The following is a 19,251-nucleotide window of genomic DNA, read 5'->3' as shown; positions in this document are numbered from 1 at the left end:
TTCTCCGGAAATTCTCAGTCCCATCCTCCTGGAAGACTCACAGCAAAACCACCCCCTCTCTGAAGCCTTCTTAAGTCTCCTGATCTCAGAACCAGCAGCACATTTTCCCTGCATCTCCTCTGCATATGCCTTTTTCCTTCCCTGGAACCATCCTCTCTGCCCATTCCTGATTGCTCTTGGCACCCAGTGAGAGCAGGGCCTGCTGACCGGTGAGCGGCTGGGTATGGAGCTGAATGCACCCGCTCACTTAGGCTGAGGAGACAGCCCGCGGGCCTTCTCCTGCTCCACTTACAAAATGGTGTTTGCTGAATTCATAGGCAAACTGTGGCATATTCATGCAATGGAACACCACTCAGACATACACTAAAGGACAAATTCTTTTTTTTAATGTTTTTTAATTATGTTAGTAAAGGACAAATTCTTGATATACACACACCATGAATGAATCTCCAAGAAATCAAGGTGTGCAGAAGAAGCCAGATATCAAAGACGTCCGTGCTACAGGATTTCACTTACATGGCGTCCAAAAAAGGGCAAAATTATAACCTGTAGTAACAGAAACCAACCAATCACCAGTCATTGCCCGGGGGCTGAGGATGGGGGTGCAGAGCGAACCAAGTGGAAAAGGGCCTGCGGGAAACTTCTGGGGGTGACGGCAATGTTCTTTGTCTTTACTGGGGTATTGGTTACGTGGGCGTTTACATCTGTCCAACTCACCAAATTATACACCTAAGATCAGTGTACCTCACTGTATGAAAATTCATCAAAAATAACGGACAGGATGCCTTCCGGGAAGGAAGCAGTTGTGAGAGCAGAAAACTACAAGATCAAGGTACAAGTGCTATGGTCACTAAGGTGGTCCTCTATGAAACAATCCCCAATATACGTAAGACCAAAAAGCTTCCTAAGCTGGCAGTGACTTTTCCTAATGACGGTCACAGTCTAGTCATCCAGTTCTGCCCATAAAAAGGGGTTTCTTGACCTTACGTTTGCTTTTTGACACCCATGAAGGTCCATTTTCCTGTCCACAAATATCTGATGGGAAACCCACCGGGCCCTCCAACCCTCGGGTCCCTTCACCCTCTGCCCCGTGAGCGTTTCTGCACCAGTGGCCAAACCACAACACTAGATCCAAGATGACACGGGCTGCTCCTGAGCCCAGCCCCTAAAAGGACCCCAGTGGTTGTCACACAGCCCTGTGAGTGGGCAGGAAGCCAGGGGCTGCCAGGAAGCACAGGGCACTGCCTCTTGATCCCACTGGCAAAGGGGCCTCTCTGTGAAAACACGCAGCCCTACGAGCCAAGGGAGGGCCCCTTTCAAGAAGACTGCTTGGTTTTTCAGTAAGTCGGAACTTTTGGTTTGGAGGCAAGCTGATCTGGTTTAGCCCTGGGCTCAGCAGCAGGCTGGTCCCTGCCTCTTCAGGCTAAGATGACTCATCACATCACAGATGGGCGTCTTTCCAAGAAGCCCCGCCCTTGGAGCCCTGGGCCCTCGATGCAGAGGTGGAGAGCACAACGTTTCCTCCGCAATGGAACTTTCCAGTTGGGTGGACCCCTCCATCCCCTCCTACCCAGTTGGTCCAAGGACACAAGGCACCCACAGAAGACAAAGCCCAGAGTTAGGTACCTGGGTTGGGGGGAAGGAGAAGAAGAAATGCAAGTCATCACTTCAGCCGTCAGGGAGGAAGCCTCATGCCAGGGAGGGAAGAACCCTTATAAATCACACTCCGAAGCAGGCCATTGTGGGAGTGCAAAATGGTACAGCCGCTGTGGCAAGCAGTGACAGTTCCTCAAAAAATTACACACAGAATCACCTTATGAACCCAGCAAGTCCACTTCTGGGTGTAGACCCAAGAGAACTGAAAGGAGTGTCTCAAAGAGGTATTCATACACCCATGTTCACGGCAGCATCAGTCACGATAGGCTAAAGGTAGAAACATCCCAAGAATCCACTGATAGATGAACGGATAAAGAAAATGTGACACATGCATACAATGGAATATTATTAAGCCTTCAAAAAGAAGGAAATCCTACCATAGGCCACATCGATAAACCTTAAGGCCATTACGCTAAGTGAAATAGGCCAGTCACAAAAAGACAAATAGTGTATGATTCCGCTTCCGTGGAGAACTTAAGTAGCCAATTCCTGGAGACAGGAGAGCAGCAGTTGCCAGGGGCTGCAGAGAAGGGCAAACGGCGAGATGCGCAGTGCCTACGGAGTGGGGGTTTTGCAACATAAAGAGTTCTGGAGACTGGCTGCACTGACTGTTTGTAACCCTACTGAACTGTATGTACGCTTAGAAGTGGGCGAGATAGCGAATTTTATGTTACATGTATTGGACCACAATTAAAAATAAAATCTTTTAAAAACTAGTTAAGATGCTTAATTTGTGTTATATATATTTTACCAGTGTTTTAACCTACAGTCTTAGTTTCAGGTGTACAACAGTGATTCAACACCTCCATACGTCACCTGGGGCCCATCACGACACACTCCTTACTCCCCCTCCCCTCTGGTAACTCTGAGTTTGTTCTCTATCGTTAAGAGTCTGTTTCTTGGTTTGTCTCTCCCTTTTTTTTTTTCCTTTGCTCATTCTTTTTGTTTGTTTCTTAAATTCCACATATGAGTGCAAGCATACAGTATTTGTCTTTCTCTGACGTATTTCGCTTAGCATTGTACTTCCTAGCTCCACCCATGTTGTTGTAAATAGAAAGATTTCATTCTTTTTTATGGCTGACTAACATTCCATTGTACCTATACGCCCCATCTTTATCTATTCATCAGTGGATGGGCACTTGGGCTGCTCCGTATCTTGGCTGCTCCGTATCTTGCTGCTATAAATATGGGGGAGTGTATATCCCTTTGAATTAGTGTTTTTCTGTCTTCTGGGTCAACACCCAGTAGTGTGATTACTGGATGGTAGGGTAATTCTGTTTTTAACTTTTTTTTTTTTTAAAAGATGTTATTTATTTATTTGACAGAGATAGAGACAGCCAGCGAGAGAGGGAACACAAGCAGGGGGAGTGGGAGAGGAAGAAGCAGGCTCACAGCGGAGGAGCCTGACGTGGGGCTTGATCCCATAACGCTGGGATCACGCCCTGAGCCGAAGGCAGACGCTTAACCGCTGTGCCACCCAGGCGCCCCTCTGTTTTTAACTTTTAACCTCCACACTGTTTTCCACAGTGGCTGCCACCAGCTTGCATTCCCACCCACAGGGTAAGAAGTCCTTCTTCTCCACGTCCTCGCCAACACCTGTTGGTTCTTGTGTTGTTGATTTTGGCCATTCTCACAGGTGTGAGGTGATCTCTCACTGTGGTTTTGATTTGCATGTCCCTGATGATCAGTGATGTTGAGCACCTTTTTATGTGTCTGTATATTTTACCAATTTAAAAAACGAAAAAGAAGGGAAAGCAGACACTTTGACTCCATACGCCAGTCTCCAAAAAGTACATACGCTTTGATCCAGTAACTTTACTTCTAGGAATTTATCACTAAAAAATTAATGACATATGCAAAAATTTAGTTTCCAAGATATCACGGCAGCACTGTTTATAATGGCAAAAAGATGAGATTTAACGTACAGTTCCAATAACAGGGGACAAGTTTGCTAAATTACAGTAGATTCTTACAATGCGATGATATGAAGCTTTGAGCAGTGATGTAGACATGTATTGGAAAATGGCTCATAAAATACTCACTTTAGAAAACAGATTATAAAATATGATTCTATGAATTCATTTTTGCTTAAAAAACAAACAAACATATACATCTACAGGAAAAAAGACCGGAAGGATATACCCAAAACGTTTATAGAGATCTAAGTCTTGGTTTCCTGAAACACAAAATGGAATTACTACCACTGCCCAACTCATGGAGGACCGTGAAACTGAAATTCCATGATATTATATAGATCAGAACACATGCTCTAAGAGAATATTAAGTGGGGCTCATGGTGATCTCTCTGGAAGGGGTTTGGGCCTCCCCTGGAATGACAAACGAAAGCTCTGATTCAAGGAGGAAAGAATCCTTCCAACACCCCTCCGTTAAAAGTGCCAGAGTTCAGGCTAGATCCAGGTCTTCTGGCTTCAACACTGTCTGCTGTCTCGGCCCAGACTCCCTGTGTCTCCCCTTACCTGCTGTGAGCCCCACAGGGGCTCAGACTTCTGGCCAGCCCCTGGTGGCCCACCTTTTTTACACGAGCATATGATGGCTGAGTTATAGCCATCCACCCTGCAACGGGATGGGCCCTCGTGTCGGTGCTGGTGACTCAAATGCACCCCTCAAAGCCTGCCTACACTCCACACCCCTGGCCCAGGAAGGCACTCAGTGAAGGCCAGGTGCATACACAAAGAATACGCCTAGCCCCTTCTCTAAGATGCCCCGGCAGCATTCCCCTCCACTTGTTCCTCCCCCTCTGGAGACCAGGCCCTCACTCCCAGGACTGCAGTGTGGGGCAGGGCAGCAGTGCCAAGAGTGCTGACCTGCTTCCCCACAAGGCCAGCGACCCACGCCCCTTTGCAAAGCAAGCCAAAATCAACAGCTAATTCCTGCCATACCAGAACTAAAAAAAAAAAAAAAAAAAAAAAAAACCCAAACCAAATATGCCACTATGTCCTGCCCGAGGAACAGCCTGGTGTCTTTATTTTCAAAGTTTCAATAAGCCATAAGTTCCCAGGTGAGAGCAGAATAGCTTGAGGTTGCCTTGACCAAAATAGAACAGAAAAACAAAAACAAAACTCGAGGAGAGAGGAAAAGAGAATTTGTGGATCATAATTCTTACAGTTGCTAAACGTTTTCGGGTTTTTTCTCACATTTTTACTCTCCACAGCACCTTCCCCATTCAGCACCTAGCTGTGGTATCTGGTGAGAACCGAGGCCATTCTGCCCCATAGCCAGGCCTGTCTTCTACCCATTAGCCGGCAGGCAAGCCTCTCCAGAGCATGGACTGCGGCCCCCCTGGTGCTGGGCTGTGAGTGAGAGGGAAACAGGGCAGGACTCGTGGCTGGAGAAATGGGGGGTCATTCCTCCCTCACATGTTACCACACACAGCTAGTGTCAGAGAAACGGAAGTGACACAGGCCTGAGGGGAGAGGCAGCCGTTTGCCATGGAACAGCCCTCTGAGAGGTGGACAGTGACAGCGTGGCTTGTGGGGCTGAGCCGGGTGAGCCTGACATGTTGGCCCTGGAGCTCCTGCCAGCCCATCAAAGCGGGGCTACCGAGGGCCAAAGTTCTAGAACACCAGCAGAGAGACACCCTGAGCTTTACTGCAAGGCTCTCAACGCCCCCTCATTTCCCAGTCAGTCTCACACCTGTCCCCACCCTTTGCTCTAAGAAGGTGTGATCACACCCCACCTCTCAGCAAGTCACCTCCATTTCTCCTGGGCCTTCTCTTTGGACTTTTCCTTTACCTGGAAGGCACTTCTTCAACTCATCTGCAGATGATTCCTCCTTCAGTTCAGGTTCCCCTCCAAGCTAACCTGGAAAAGCTCCACAACTGGCTACGGCTCATCACTTCACTCTCTGCAACAGAGTGATTCAATCCAACAAGTACTTTTTGGGCATCAGGGATGATCCCAAATGCTGGAGTCAGAGAGAGTCTGAGTTCACATCCTGGCCCGGTAATCCTGACCCAGTCACTACTGGTGTAACGTGGGGTGAGGCGGTGCTGCCTGAGCCCTGGGATTCTGCCCTGCATACCTTTCACCTACTTTGGTAACAGCACCCTGATTTTCCTTTGAGGAACCATCCCTCCAACTCAGTCCACAAGATTCAGGTGGAGAAATCCCATCTCTAGCACCAACCTAGAAACCTAGATGCTGGTAAATGTAACTGGTTCCAGGGTAGGCACGAGACCAAGCCAGGTCAATGAGGCACTCTCTCCTCCTGTGATTCTAAGTGCTATGCGCAGAACCATGTATACCTGGAGCTGCTGAGAAAGACATCAACACAAGGAGCCCCTAGATCCAGCTATTCCTGATGCTCACCTACCCCCAATGACTTTCTAGTTACATGGGTGTATACATTTACAGCGCCTGCCTCCCTTTTGTTGTTGCTTTTCCAGCTAGTTGGAGTTGCATTTTTGTCATTAGAACCCTAAGTCTGATTATATGGAAACTGATCCCCAGAAGCATGATGTCAGAGGGGGCAATTTCTGAAGTGTAAGCCTGGCTGAGTTAAGGTCAGATATGAGTGAGGATTTACCATCTCCCAACTAAGAAACTGGAATTCTAGATACCCAGCAGCAGTAGTGCCCGTTGAAATGCAGCCTATTTTGTCTTGAGATGCAGGCTGTAGCTTTAGGGCATCTGGTAGAACATTTCAGGATATTAGCCTATGTTGGATACTTCCTAGGGTCCACAGTAAAGCCTACAAAAAAAGGGGCAAGCTTCACTCCTGGCAATGCCTCTGGACAATGCAGCTTTGTTAAGGGGCCTGTTTTGCTTTCGGACAATAATCCAAGGTGGCTGAGGGTCAAGTCAGGTTAATCAGGGTTGGAAATTCCTTTTTTTTTTTTTTTAGTAGGCTCCACGCCCAGCATGGAGTCCAACACAGGGCTTGAACTCACAACACTGAGATCAAGACCTGAGCTGTTATAAGAGTCAGACGCTTAAGTGACCAAGCCACCCTGGCACCTCTGGGTTGGAAATTCTCCGCTCCTGCTGAAGGTAGTGCCGTAGGAGACAGAAAGATGAGATACTATCGAGACCTAAGGCTGGGGCCTGGGAAAGGCCTGATCCCCCAGGATTTCACAAGGACCCTGTGCTGTGGCTCTCGTGTGTTGCTACAGGGCTACATGCAGCTTGTGGGCCAGAGGTGTGAGCACTCCCTGGCCCAGCCCACTGCTTACCCACTAAACTGTGGGCTGGCGGCTGACAGGGACCCTGAGGCCTGCTGCAGAGACAGAAACCTCTAGGCCTAGATCTAGAGCCAATGGTTTTGTGTCAATAAAACCTCTGGTGCTAGTTTCTCATCCATGGAGATGATCTGACGCCAAATGTCCAAAGCCTTATTACGAGGTTCTTCTGGAGAGCATTAGAGTCAGACCGACCCCAAGCCTGGAAAACAAGGCCTCAGACCGCTCAACTCTTAAGGCGATCCCAGGCATGTTACCCCCATTTGGAAGTGGGCTGCTAAGGAGCGGAGGCCCCAGAGGGGACTTTGCAAATGCCCCTCTCAGGTGTGAAGGCAGAGCTCCCCACAGAAGTGGGGCACCATGGCCAGCAGGAAGTTCACTGCCCTGCCCCCGGCAGGCCACAGAAATAAGCTACAGACAGCCCCCTCTGGGATGTTTCCATTTCCTGATTTTCCCAAATGGTCGACTCCACTGACATTGTGCCCTGTCTGCTCAGGGACTGGACAGGAAAGAGTGGCACCAGTTAGAGCTTGTGACTCATGAGTCTGGCCATGGCTACCGCAGGCTTAGCCCCTCCTCCAGAGCGGCTGCTTCTCCCAGAGCCATGTCACACCAGCACAGACTTTGCTCACCTGACTGCCGTTCCCCTCAAGGGAAGGGACCCTAACTGTTCATGTGGGCATCCCTGGCAGGTGCGGGCTGAATCGACTGCTGGCAAATTTTACTTTCTCCAGGAAGACACGGGCCAGGGACCATGAGGGGTACAACGACCAGAGACCAGATGCCTGGCAGGAAGAACGTACTGACTTCGAACTGGGGAGACCGGGTCAAGGTCCAATGATCTCGAAGGAGAAAGAGAACGCTATAGGCTGCAGCTATCACCGAGGGAAGCCTGCTGGTGGAGGGGGCACCTGAACTGTGCCTGCAGGGAGTCAGGGCCATCTCTGTGCAGAGTAAATAAAGAACGGGCCTGTTGGGCACGAACAGCAGCTCAAGAAAAGGCAAAGGGCAGAACTCTGTAGACCACGTGGGACACCAGGGGCAGACCTCACTCAGCTGGAGTGTGAATGGCTCCAGGAAGGGAGAAGAGGGAGAGAAGACTGGGGGTGCAGAAGAAATGACCACCTGTCCCCCAGGATCTTCCAGTTCAGCGGGGCGGGCAGCCACGAGCACACAGAATCAAGACGGGTTCCGCCAAGGGCTTCACAAGGGCAGGCGGCACTGCGGACAGACCTTCTGAGAAGGGCCTCGAAACCAAATTCTTCTTGATTGTTCTTCAATACAAAATAAATGGAAGATGTTCTCCCAAAACAAACCAAGATGGTGGTGGGGCAACACCATGAAAAACAGATATCTACCGGGCGCCTGGGGGGCGCAGGGGGTCAAGCGTCTCACTCACAGTTTCGCCTCAGGTCATGATCTCAGGGTCGTGAGATGGAGCCCCGCATCAGGCTCCGCGCTCAGCGTGGAGTCTACTTGAGTTTCTCTCGACCCCTCCCTCTGCCTCTCCCCCACCCCACCGTGCTCACTCTCAAATAAATAAATAAATCTTAAAAATAAAATAGATATCTATCATCTGTACCTGGAATGGGCTGGGAACATTGCCTTTCCCAAGGCTTTCCCCTGGTCTGACATGCTTGATCAGGGGGCGGGGGGCCGGCAGAAGTCACAAGGGGGCCACTGCAGGGCCTGGGGAACAGGGTGGGAGAGCGGCAGACTTGCCACTCCAGAACACGGTGACTGATGTCGACACAGAAAAGGAAGTTTTCTGACCAAGTCGCCCAGCAACACCACTGCTCCGGGCTGCTTCTGCACTGAGAGGGCCCACAGGGCGGTGGTACAAGGCTTCACCGGGGGCTGCAGCTCCTAGTCAACCCAGGGCTAACGGAGGCCAGGAGAGGCTGAAGCCCCCCATCTGACCAAGGCCCAGGTAGGCTCCCTTGTGGGCCACCCTCAGGGACAGAAGCACAGTGCCCATAGGCATCGTCCCTCCTGGCTGGCCCCTGGGTTCTACAGGAACTGCTGGGAACCTCTCCTTTGTCAGGGGCTCCCGGACCACCCATACTCTCCTTGTCTGCGTGAACCTGTCTCAGTGGTAACTGTAATCTGCCCCCCAGGCGGGCTCCTGTGTCACAGCCACCTGGCCATCAATCTAAGCTCTGCTACTTATAGGCCTCATGACCTTGGACAAGCCTCAATTTCTTCATCCATAGAATGGGCATCACAACTGCCTCCCCCCTCATAGAGTAAAGAAGAGGATGAAACCCTTACGGAAGCTGGAGGGTTGTGGAAGCCCCATGCGATACACACACATACGCAGGTACCGTTTCTGCATTCCAGACGAGAGAAACCCAAGCCTACTGCAAGGGCCCCTTCTCTCGAACACCTCCGTTGGTGTCTAGGGCCCTCCCTGAGAATCAGAAAGCATCTTCTGGTCTAGTTCACGTCTCCGACTTCAGAGAAAGGCCTAGGCCTTGTGAGTGATGCCTCAGAAGGACACACTGCCAGGTCCCTCTGCCATGAAGGAGAAAGTGGGTGAGATGCACGTATTCTTATGTCTTTTGGGCCCCGAGCCCGCTCCCAACTCCCCTAACAAGAACAGGAGCTCCACACTGGAGATACCCACACACATCCCCCACTAAGCCTCCAGGCCTGCCCAGCTCAGGCTCCCCCATGACACATGGCCCCATCCTCCTTCCTCCAGCCAGGTGTGCCGAGAAAACCCCCTGCCCCGCTGGACGGTACCAAGGTGGAACCATCAAGCAGAACCCAGCACAAAATGGTAAAGAAGCTTGGTGTAACAGCCTGGTCCAGCAGGCTCCGGGGCAAGGCCACCTGGAGATGGACAGAGCCTGAAGGTGCGAGCCTGCCTCGGGTAGAGCATTCTGGTTCAAACACAAGCTGACTGCTGTCTTGGGTAAGGCACTCCACTTCCGTCCGCCTCGACTTCCACGTCTGTAACATGAGGGATTGGCCTACACTGCTTCTATGATCTCCCTCCATCTAGGATTCTGAGCAGCACTCCTATGGGGTATCTACAAGCTCTGGCTGCCCAGCTTCAAATCCCAGCTCTGTCATTTCCAGTGAAATCCATGAGTCCCTTCACCTCGTCAACCGTAATGCCTCAGCTGTAATAAGGGAGCGAAAAGAACACCTACTCAGGGTTACCGTGTGGCTTCAGTGAGGGCAGGGCGTACCTGGCACAGAGCAAGGGATTCGTAACTATTACTCTGTGAATTCTCTGGCCTTCTGCCACCACCATCCTTTCAATGGACTGAATGTGTGTGTCTCCCCCCAGCTCACATGTCGTACGTAGGCCTAACCCCCAACTGATGGTGTCTGGAGATGGTGACTTCGGGAGGTAATGAGGGTTAGATAAGGTCATGAGGGTGATGGGATTAGTGGCTTTATAAGAAAAGGACAGAGAGAGTTGGAGGAAAGGCCATGTGAGGGCTCAGCGAGAAGGTGGCCATGTGCAACCCATGCAGAGAGCCCTCACAAGACACCAAACCTGCTGGGACCTTGATCTTGGACTTCCCAGCCTCCAGAACTCTTAGAAATAAATCTCTGCAGTTGGAGCCACCCCATCTGCGGTATTCTGTTATGGCAGCCCAGCAGATTAAGACAACCCCATGACCCACCAGCCTCATCCCCTACTCTCTGCATGGGAAAACCCACTAGGTCCCCCCAAACCCAGGAAAATCAACATCATGCACACCCTGGAGGCCACATGCATGATCTCAAGCACACACAGGGTCAGGTCAAACTCAGCATGCCAAGCAGCAAGGTGCAGTCATTGCAACAGGACAGGGAGGACAAGCAGAGAGGAAGCAGGCACATGGGAGGCCACGCGCAGTCAGTGAGAGGCGGGGAGCTAACACAGGCCACGACCGAGCAGCCCACACCAGTGGCTCTTGGCTCCTTACCTCCCCTGCAGGACCTCTGACCACCAGGACTGTGTTCCCCCAAGAAGCTGGAGGCGTGCTGGAAAGAGTAGAGAGCAGGAAACAGGGAGCAGTAGGTAGAGCCAGGTCTACAGGAAAAAGTGCTGGAAAGGGCCCCCATGGAAGGGTGTTAGGTTTGGGGAGTCCACGGCAGAGTGGTTTTCAAGAGGCCCAAAAGACCCAAACGCTAAACGAAGTACACCCCCAAGACTGGCCTACGCCGGGGCCCAGAAAAAGGGATAAGAGAGCAAAGGGGAAGGTCCCACGTACTGGATCATGCCATATGGCCCCCTGCCCTCCCACACACTGACGCTGCATCTGTCCAGGGTGACAATCTCAGCAGACTTCCTGGGATGATGTGAACTGTCTCTCCAAAGGGAAAGGGACCCAGGGGTGGACACACAGCCCTCAAGCAAGAGCAGGGTCAAAGGAGGCTGTGCACTGCACGGATGTCAGTCAGTCCCCTGGGACCCTAAGGAGACAGAGGGGAGGTTCCAATCCTGGTTCCACCACAAATCTCTGGGCAACTCTGGGCAAGGTACGTATCCTCTCTAGGCCTCAGTTTCCTCATGTGTAAGATGGACAGAATGTCCCTACCTACAATAGAGAAGAAGGTGACAAACACTCTACCATCTCAGACACCCAATCCCCATGTGGCTATAAGTATGTCTAGACTTTTCTCTGGGGACTGGTTGGTGCTGGAATAAGGAAATGACCAAACATCTAAGACTCCTGACAACAATCTGGGCAGAGGGGCTCCTGGGACACCTCATTGCCACCAAGGGCCCCCCCTCAGGTCACTGTGATCCCAGGGTTCATAGACCCAGGGAAGGAGGAGCCTGGGGTCAGGCTTTTACTAACATGTAACCCCTTCGGGGTCAGTTCAATGGCACTGAATAGTATCCCATGTGAGCCACCATCCGCAGCCCCATATCATGAAATTTCTACATCACTGACCCTGTGTGCCTGGGGCCTCACCAGAACACCCCTCACTCTGGGAATTGGTTCTGACCTGCCCATCCCTGGATGCCACCCACAGGTACCCACGAATACCCAAGGAGGGACAGTCTGCTCTATACCATCAAGCACCCAACTGGTAGCCAATGTCAGTCACCGGCACCAGCCTGACAACAGGATGGCACGTGGTTTAAGTCTTTCTCAACCTCGTGACCCAGCGGAGGCCTCTTGGTTGTGGTTACCCTGTGAGGGCAGGTATTACAACTCTGGTTCACACATAAGTCAACTGAGGCCAGGAAAGTGACGTGGTAACTTGCCCAAGGACGTGCAGGTGGGTGACTGGTTCTCGACAGAGCCAAGGTGAGAACCGGAGTCCTCTGACATTGGCCTGCTGGCTGCCATCAGCCCCCGCACACTGGCGTGCCTGGTCGCCACTGGCGTCCACCTGAGGGGTCAGCACCCGAGCACTACTAGGGGTTATGTATCTTGGATACTGGCCCTGTAGGCCAACTGCCAACACGACATCTACGCCGCCGTGGCTGGCACCTGCACCTGGCACATGGGGGCCAGAGTGCAAAGAGCTGAACATGGTGGTGGGGAGCCAGGGCAGGCGCCCTCCGGCGCCCCAGCTGGGCCCGCACCTACCTTTGATGACAAAGGCCTCTGCCAGCAGCCGCATCTGGTACAGCGGCTTGTTCTCCATGGACAGGTCATCAATCCCGGCCCGTGCATACATGCTGATGGCATCTCGGTACGAGCCCTCCACGTAGTGCAGCTTGCCCTGAATCAGCATGGCCTCACACAGGTACTGCGGCTGAAAGGAACAAACCCATCAGCAGGTTCCTGCCTCGAAGCACCCCCCCCATACCCTGGGATGAACCCCTGCCTCCTCCCACGGAGCCATGCCGACTTGCCGAAGACCCTCCACCAGGAAGCCCTCCCTGGCTCTCAAGCACGTGTGACATCTCTCTGCTCTCCACACCTGCCTACACTATGGCTCTCACTGACCTTACGTGAGTGCCTAATTGTTGCATGTGTGTGTCTGTGTGTCTGTGTGTGTCTTATGCCCCCAACCAGACTCCAGCCAGCTTGCAGACTGGCTTGGTCTTCTCTCTCCTGGAGCCCCAGAGGTGTCAGCCCCTGGCTGGTGCTCAGGAATTCGCACCGGTTCTCAACACAAGTGGGGAGTCAGGGACCCAGCCGAGTGTTGTGGGGCCTGAAGCTCACATAAGCAGGGGCTTCTCTTTACATGCATATCTGTACAAATATAAAGTGAGGTGAAAGGCCGTGCAAAGAACCCGTGCAGGTAAGGGGCCAGCAGCTGAAGCCCCAGCCACAACAGCAGACCTGTGTGGGGAGAATGGCCCCATCAGCAGTGGCACAGGAAGGGCAGGAGAGCCAAGGCCTCCTGGGCCACTGTCCCCAAGTGCAGAGTCAAGTGCCTAAATTCAAACCTGTTTTCTTCCCTCTCTTTCTCCAGTGCTGCTTATGCCCTAATCTTCACCCCATACAGAGACTCTCAGGGCCTCCCTTGGGCCCCAGGAGGTCTGGTAGGTCCTGCCCCAAAGTCCTGCCCTTGGATGTGCGTCCAGCCTCGCTCCAAGATCTCCCACTTTCCATGACCACTTCTCTAGCCTCTGCCTCCATCTCTGCGCTCAGCTGGCCCACTGCCCCTTCGGGACGGGCTCTGGGCACGGCCCCCGCCACCCAGCAGCAGCTCTGTCCACAACGCTCCTTGGAGAGGCAGCGCTGGCCCCCAACCCAGCCTGTCACCAGCTGGAAGGGGCCACCCCTTTTTCCCTTCGGGAAGATCACAGTCTGGGGAACCTGTGGTCCCAGGGAAAGCCTCCACTACTCCCAACCACCTACCGCCCTCTCAGAAGCCAACCAAGAGAAAGAGAACACAGCAAAGCCAAAGTCTCCTTCCACACTAGTGTTTGGGTCATTGTAAACACACATTTTTCCCTTGCCTTTGCGCACACAGCTCCCTATCTGGAACAGTCTCCCCCTTCCCTTTGGTCTATCCAGATTCTCTTCCATCCTTTGGGAACTTGCCCAGGCCCACCTCTCCCTAGAATCCTCCCTGAATACCAGGAGACTCCTTCTGCTAGTGAAGTCCTATAACGCCTTTGCCAAGTGGACCCTCTCAGCCCCTGTGGGCCTGACCTGCTCTGACTATGGGACAGCTCTCCAAGGCTGACTATGTCAAGTGCATTTGCTAGTCTCCCCAAATGGGCCACCTACTCCCTCCACTAGGGCCACAAATTACGTACTCCCAGAACCTTGTGGCCCACGGTCTCCCCTAGCTGGGCAAAGATTCTGCTGTGCCCCATATTGGTTTCAAGCCACAGGCCCATTTTCTCACTGCCCGGGCTCATTTTCACCATTGGTGAGGGTGAGACAGTGACACCCACCCCTCACCTCCCATCACAACAATGCCAAGAGCATCAGAGCAACGCAAGTCCAGAAAAGAGCTTTGAACTTTTCTTTGGAAAGGAGTTAGATAAACATGGGGCATGAGTCATTATCAGTATTATCCTGGTCCACTGTAAATGTGGACAAGGGCAGCTGCGCTCAGGACACACTTCAGGGTGTGATAACAGGGTGTAGCTCCTAGTGTCCCTGCTGGACCAATGGCAGCTGACAACAGAGCTTCCACCAAGCTGGGGAAAAATTAAGGACAATGTGAGTGCTTCATATGCTAAATTTACACTACTTAAAGAGCTTCCCTTACTCCTGAAAGCCTATCTGTCCTGCTTTTTCGTGTGGAGAGTTTCCTCTTTTATGGAGTGATGACCAAAGAAGATTGTACAGTTTTCCTGCTGTTGGGTGGGATGTTTGTTTGTTTGTTTGTTTTGCTTTGGGTTTTTTTTTTTTTTTTTTGCTTTTTTTGTTTTGTTTTAATGTCCTTACTGGACAGAATTGGCTAAGTGTTGGCTTAATGACTAACCTTTCCTGGGTCTCAGTTTCTTCACCTGGAAAATGGGGAGAACAGTAACTTCCGCAGCAGGTTACTGAGAGGACCAATGAGATGGTACAATGCCTGGTGCTGGGGAGGGGGCGGGGGAGGGCAGGGGAGCAGGGGGGGGGGAGGGGGGCGGGGAACACAACTGAAGTTACAGCAAAAGTTGGAACTGAGGGGCGCCTCGGTGGCTCAGTCATTAAGCGTCTGCCTTCGGCGCAGGGCGTGATCCCGGGGTCCTGGGATCGAGCCCCGCATCGGGCTCTCTGCTCCACTGGGAGCCTGCTTCTTCCTCTCCCACCCCCCCGCTTGTGTTCCCTCTCTCGTTGGTTGTCTCTCTCTCTCTGTCAAATAAATAAATAAAATCTTAAAAAAAAAAAAAAAGTTAGAACGGAGCTAGATGGGATCTTAGAGATCACAGGAGGAAGTTCCAAACTGCCCTGAGGATGGGCCTCAGGACCACTTCTCCCCCTATCTCATCAAAGCTACCGAGGATACCCCGCACTCCGGCTGGGGCTTCATCTGCTGCCAGGAGAGACAGTCCCCCAGCCACACCATGGCCTTGGGGGTAAGACAGAGAATCCCACAAACTACTTTGAATATTTCATTGTACCTAATCAACGTCAAGTTTTTGGGTTTGGCCTGGATAACCGTGACTATCTGAGTGTTATTGGTGCCCGTGTATGTCCTTGATTATTAAAGCACAGTAAAATTTGTTCTTCAGAAATGTGATTTGGCGTGCAAATGGTTTTCCTGATAATATATGTGAATGCTATTCGGCCAACACAAAGAATGAAGTATTGGCATGGGGAAAGCTCCAAGTGAAAGTTCTTGTCAAATATGGATCCTATGACTCTAGTAAGGAAGAAAGCCTGATGTGTGTGTGTGTGTGTGTGTGTGTGTGTGTTCATTAACACAGAGCAAGGTGTGTGGGACACACACCAAATGGTGAGCAGCGCTCAACTCTGGGGAAGGGGGTCAGCAGGGGGATGGCAAACAAGAATTTTTATTTATTATTCAAACTGCTCATTTATTTAATGACGTGTTAACAATAAGCCTGAGTCATTTTACTGTAAAAAAACAATTTTTAAATAGTTAATGGAGTCTGGAGAAGAAACAAAATTAAAAGGGGTTTTGAGGGGAAAAGGCTTGGGACCCACTAATCAAGTCCAGCCCTTTTGATTGGCAGATGAGGAACTGGAGGGCCCAAGAGGTCAGGGGCCGTGCTCCAGGTCAAACAGCTAGTTTATTTAATTCAATACAAAACCTCCCAGAGCTACGGTAATCCCTGTCGAGGAGTTTAAAGGCAATATCCTTAAACTCCCAGGACACTTCCCCCACAGAAAAAGCCCCACACTTCTTGGCCTGGTATTTCAGCCCCCGCTCACTGGCCGCAAAGTACCTCTATAACCTAATTTCTCACCATTCCCTTTCGCTTCTGCTGACTGACTACTTAAATGAAAATCTTAAAGAGGAACCATTAAATGATACACTGTTTCCTTCTTGGAATGCCATATCCTATCTCTATATGTCAACACCTCTCCCCACCTGCAAGGTCTAGCCACCCCCACCGCCGGCAAAGAGTCCAATTCTAGTACTACCATCACCCTGGGTTGACTCCCCACCTCACCCCAGGCAGTATCCCCCTTGAACTTGCCTCCTCATGTACACTACTCCTGTGGCATGTGTCACAGTCCACCTAGGATAATTTGCCAGGAGGACTTACTTGCCCAGTAAACCTGCAACCTCCCTGAGGGCAGGGTCCATGCTGGATTCCTCTTTAGCGCCCTCAGAGTACAATGCCTTGTGAACTCCGTCATCATAAATGCTTTTTCTTTTTCCTTTAAATATCTTATTTATTTACTTGTCAGAGAGACAGAGAGAGAGAGAGACAGCGAGCACAAGCAGGGGGTGTGGCAGGCAGAGGCAGCGGGAGAAGCAGGGTCCCCACTGAGCAAGGAGCCCAACGCAGGACTCAATCCTAGGACCCTGGGATCATGACCTGAGCTGAAGGGAGATGCTTAACTGACTGAGCCACCCAGGCGCCCCACCATAAATGCTGAAGTCAGTAAATCTATTGCTTTGGAACATCTCTTGATAAAATCACGTCCTCTCTGGGTCTCTAATGACATACCCATACCCCTGTCATTGCTCGGGATACACTGTAATCCAGATCAGTCTTTAATGTGCACGGGAATCACCGGGAGAGCTTGCTAACACGAAGATTCTAATTCAGATTTTGCATTCCCCAGATGACACCCATAGTACAGGTGGGTGGACCATGCCTGAAGCAGCAAAGGTCTAGAGAAAACTGACTATACTTCTCTCCATACCTCCCCTCCGTGCCTTTTATACAGCAGGTGCTCAATAAATGCACAGACTTAAACCGGCTTACCCTGTTATTGAGCTCTTTTGTTGCTAGCCAACTTCACATGTTGGCCCGTTTCCAACTAGATCACAGGCTCACTGAGGTCTTATTTCGCTGGCACCCCCAAAGAGCCCAAAGGACCAGGCACATAGAACTAGAACTTAAACCACACGTATAATTTAAATTTTTCTAGTAAAATTTTCTAGTCACATTAAAAAAGGCAAAAATAGGGCGCCTGGGTGGCTCAGTTGGTCAAACGTTTGCCTTCAGCTCAGGTCATGATCTCAGGGTTCTGGGATCGAGCCCCGCGTCGGGCTCCCTGCTCAACAAGGAGTCTACTTCTTCCTCTGCCTCTGCCCTCCCCTCAGCTCATGCTCTCTCTCTCTCTCTCTAATAAATAGAATCTTTAAAGAAATAAAAGAAATATTTCTTAAAAATACAATAAAAAAGGCCAAAATAGATTAATGTTAATAAGATATATTATTTAACCCAGTCTATCCAAAATATTATCGTGTGAATGCGTAACCAATATAAAGAATTAATCATCTTTAACGTTCTTCATTTTGTGCGAAGTCTTCGGATTCCAGCGTATGCTTTACACTTACAGCCCATCTCAGGTTGGTCGGGCTCCATTTCAAGTGCTCGAGAACCACATGCGGCTGGTGGCTACCGTACTGAACAGCGCAAAGCCAACCCCTAAGGGAGACTTGCTGCTCACATGACCAGATGACCCAGGGACCCTGCCTGACAGCAGATGGGAGGCAGGAGAGAGAGGAGAGGAGGGCGCCGAGGACTCACAGACAGCCTCCCGTGGTTAAGGATACTACTCAGATGGTTTCTGGCTTCATTCATCTTCGGCTCATTCTTCTCGGGCAAAGGGAGGGAGTCTTTTATCTTGGCGTGGTTCTCCTTCAAACACTGCTCCAGGAGGGCCTCGGCCAGGAGCAATTTCCCAAAGTCATCTGAAAAACAGGGCAGGGATCCCCTCAACATGGTACATCCCCTGAAACCAGCCCATGTCCCTGTAGCCACCTAGCCGCCCCGCCACCCCAGCCCCTGCCCCAGAGCAGCCCCAATCTGAGAAAAGAAATAAAGACCCAGTTTTCATAAAGTTAAACAGCCTTGAGAGAAAAAACACAGGCATTCTATCATGCTCACCGTACAAATTGCCCCTTTGGGTTTATTTTCTGTAGTTTAGTGGCTGGGGAGGCAAAGTTCCCAAGACTTGGGACAAATTCCCAGAATTTCAGAATTTAAAATGAGGGACAAAGTCACACCCATGCCCCATTGTGGGTAATAAGTTCTTAGACCAAGAAGGAATTCCCCCCCCCAAAACAACCCAAGAGGAAAAATATAGGAGGCGGCTTAATGCATTTTCATGAGCTCCTAATTTCCGTGTAACCGTAGTCAGTTTTCTCCATTTTTACGGTATTTTAACATAACCAGGGATAACCTAGCAACGAAAGCAAAGAGTTAAGGCGGGAAGCAGACGTACTAGTAGTGTAGCAGGGCAAATCCTTGGACATGTCTAGTCCTGGCCCTTTCTGGAGTTTTCTCACCTATGTCAGCCTATCTCCAGACCTCACCGCCTGGCAGGGGAATCTGTACTGTTTGGTTCTATTGCTGCCTCCCCACACAGCACTGAAAACTCCAGGCTTGTGACCACCACATTCCTGCTACCTACAGCAGAGGCGACCGGGGCATGGGTGGGATCCCCAGGGCTCAGTGCGTAGGCTCTGAGGTCAAGTGTGGTTTCACGACCCCAGTGGGGTGGCTGTGCTCAGTGTGACCGGTTCGCTGCCCCTCTCCTGCAACCAGGGTGAGGACCAGGCCCACCACTCAACAGAAGCGCCCAACAAACAGCTGCCAAGTGAATCCTCTCCACGCCTGGGTGAGGAAGCCAAGAGGCTCAGGGAGTCACGTGCCAACCCAAAATGCCTCCAGGAAGGTCGGCCTGGTCCCCAGCCTTCACAGCGCTCTTTCCAGTTGCCAGGATGGCATTCTTAGACCCACCCAGGAATGCCACTCACTCCTGACTCTCAGGACCACTGCAGCTTTGCTCACGACTCAAAGCCACAGATCCCCAATTGCGGGCCTCTGAAGAGTGTCTCCCCAGAGAGGAGATTCCCCAAAGAGAAGAGCCTGAAAGCCCAGATCCCAGAGAAG

General features: G+C 51.2%; 1 protein-coding gene across 3 annotated transcripts in view; it reads right to left on the bottom strand.

The window, feature by feature from the left end:
- Positions 1-19,251, bottom strand: part of TTC7A (tetratricopeptide repeat domain 7A) — a 115,947-nt gene that overhangs the window by 89,200 nt on the left and 7,496 nt on the right. For 2 of the 3 annotated variants that reach the window (XM_026486390.4, XM_044378210.3), the window contains exons 2-3: positions 17,884-18,047; positions 12,401-12,569 (exon numbers count right to left, since the gene is read on the bottom strand). In XM_026486390.4, the coding sequence (XP_026342175.1) occupies positions 12,401-12,569; positions 17,884-18,047 (333 nt within the window). Of the gene's footprint in view, positions 1-10,780; positions 10,839-12,400; positions 12,570-17,883; positions 18,048-19,251 lie in introns of those variants that run through there. The other variant, XM_048222425.2, reaches the window with a different exon arrangement.

The sequence above is a fragment of the Ursus arctos genome, unplaced genomic scaffold (genome assembly GCF_023065955.2).
Source record: "Ursus arctos isolate Adak ecotype North America unplaced genomic scaffold, UrsArc2.0 scaffold_8, whole genome shotgun sequence".
In the NCBI taxonomy this organism is placed as follows: Eukaryota; Metazoa; Chordata; class Mammalia; order Carnivora; family Ursidae; genus Ursus; species Ursus arctos.
The sequence above is the reverse complement of the archived record's forward strand: the minus strand, read 5'-3'. Positions and strand labels throughout refer to the sequence as shown.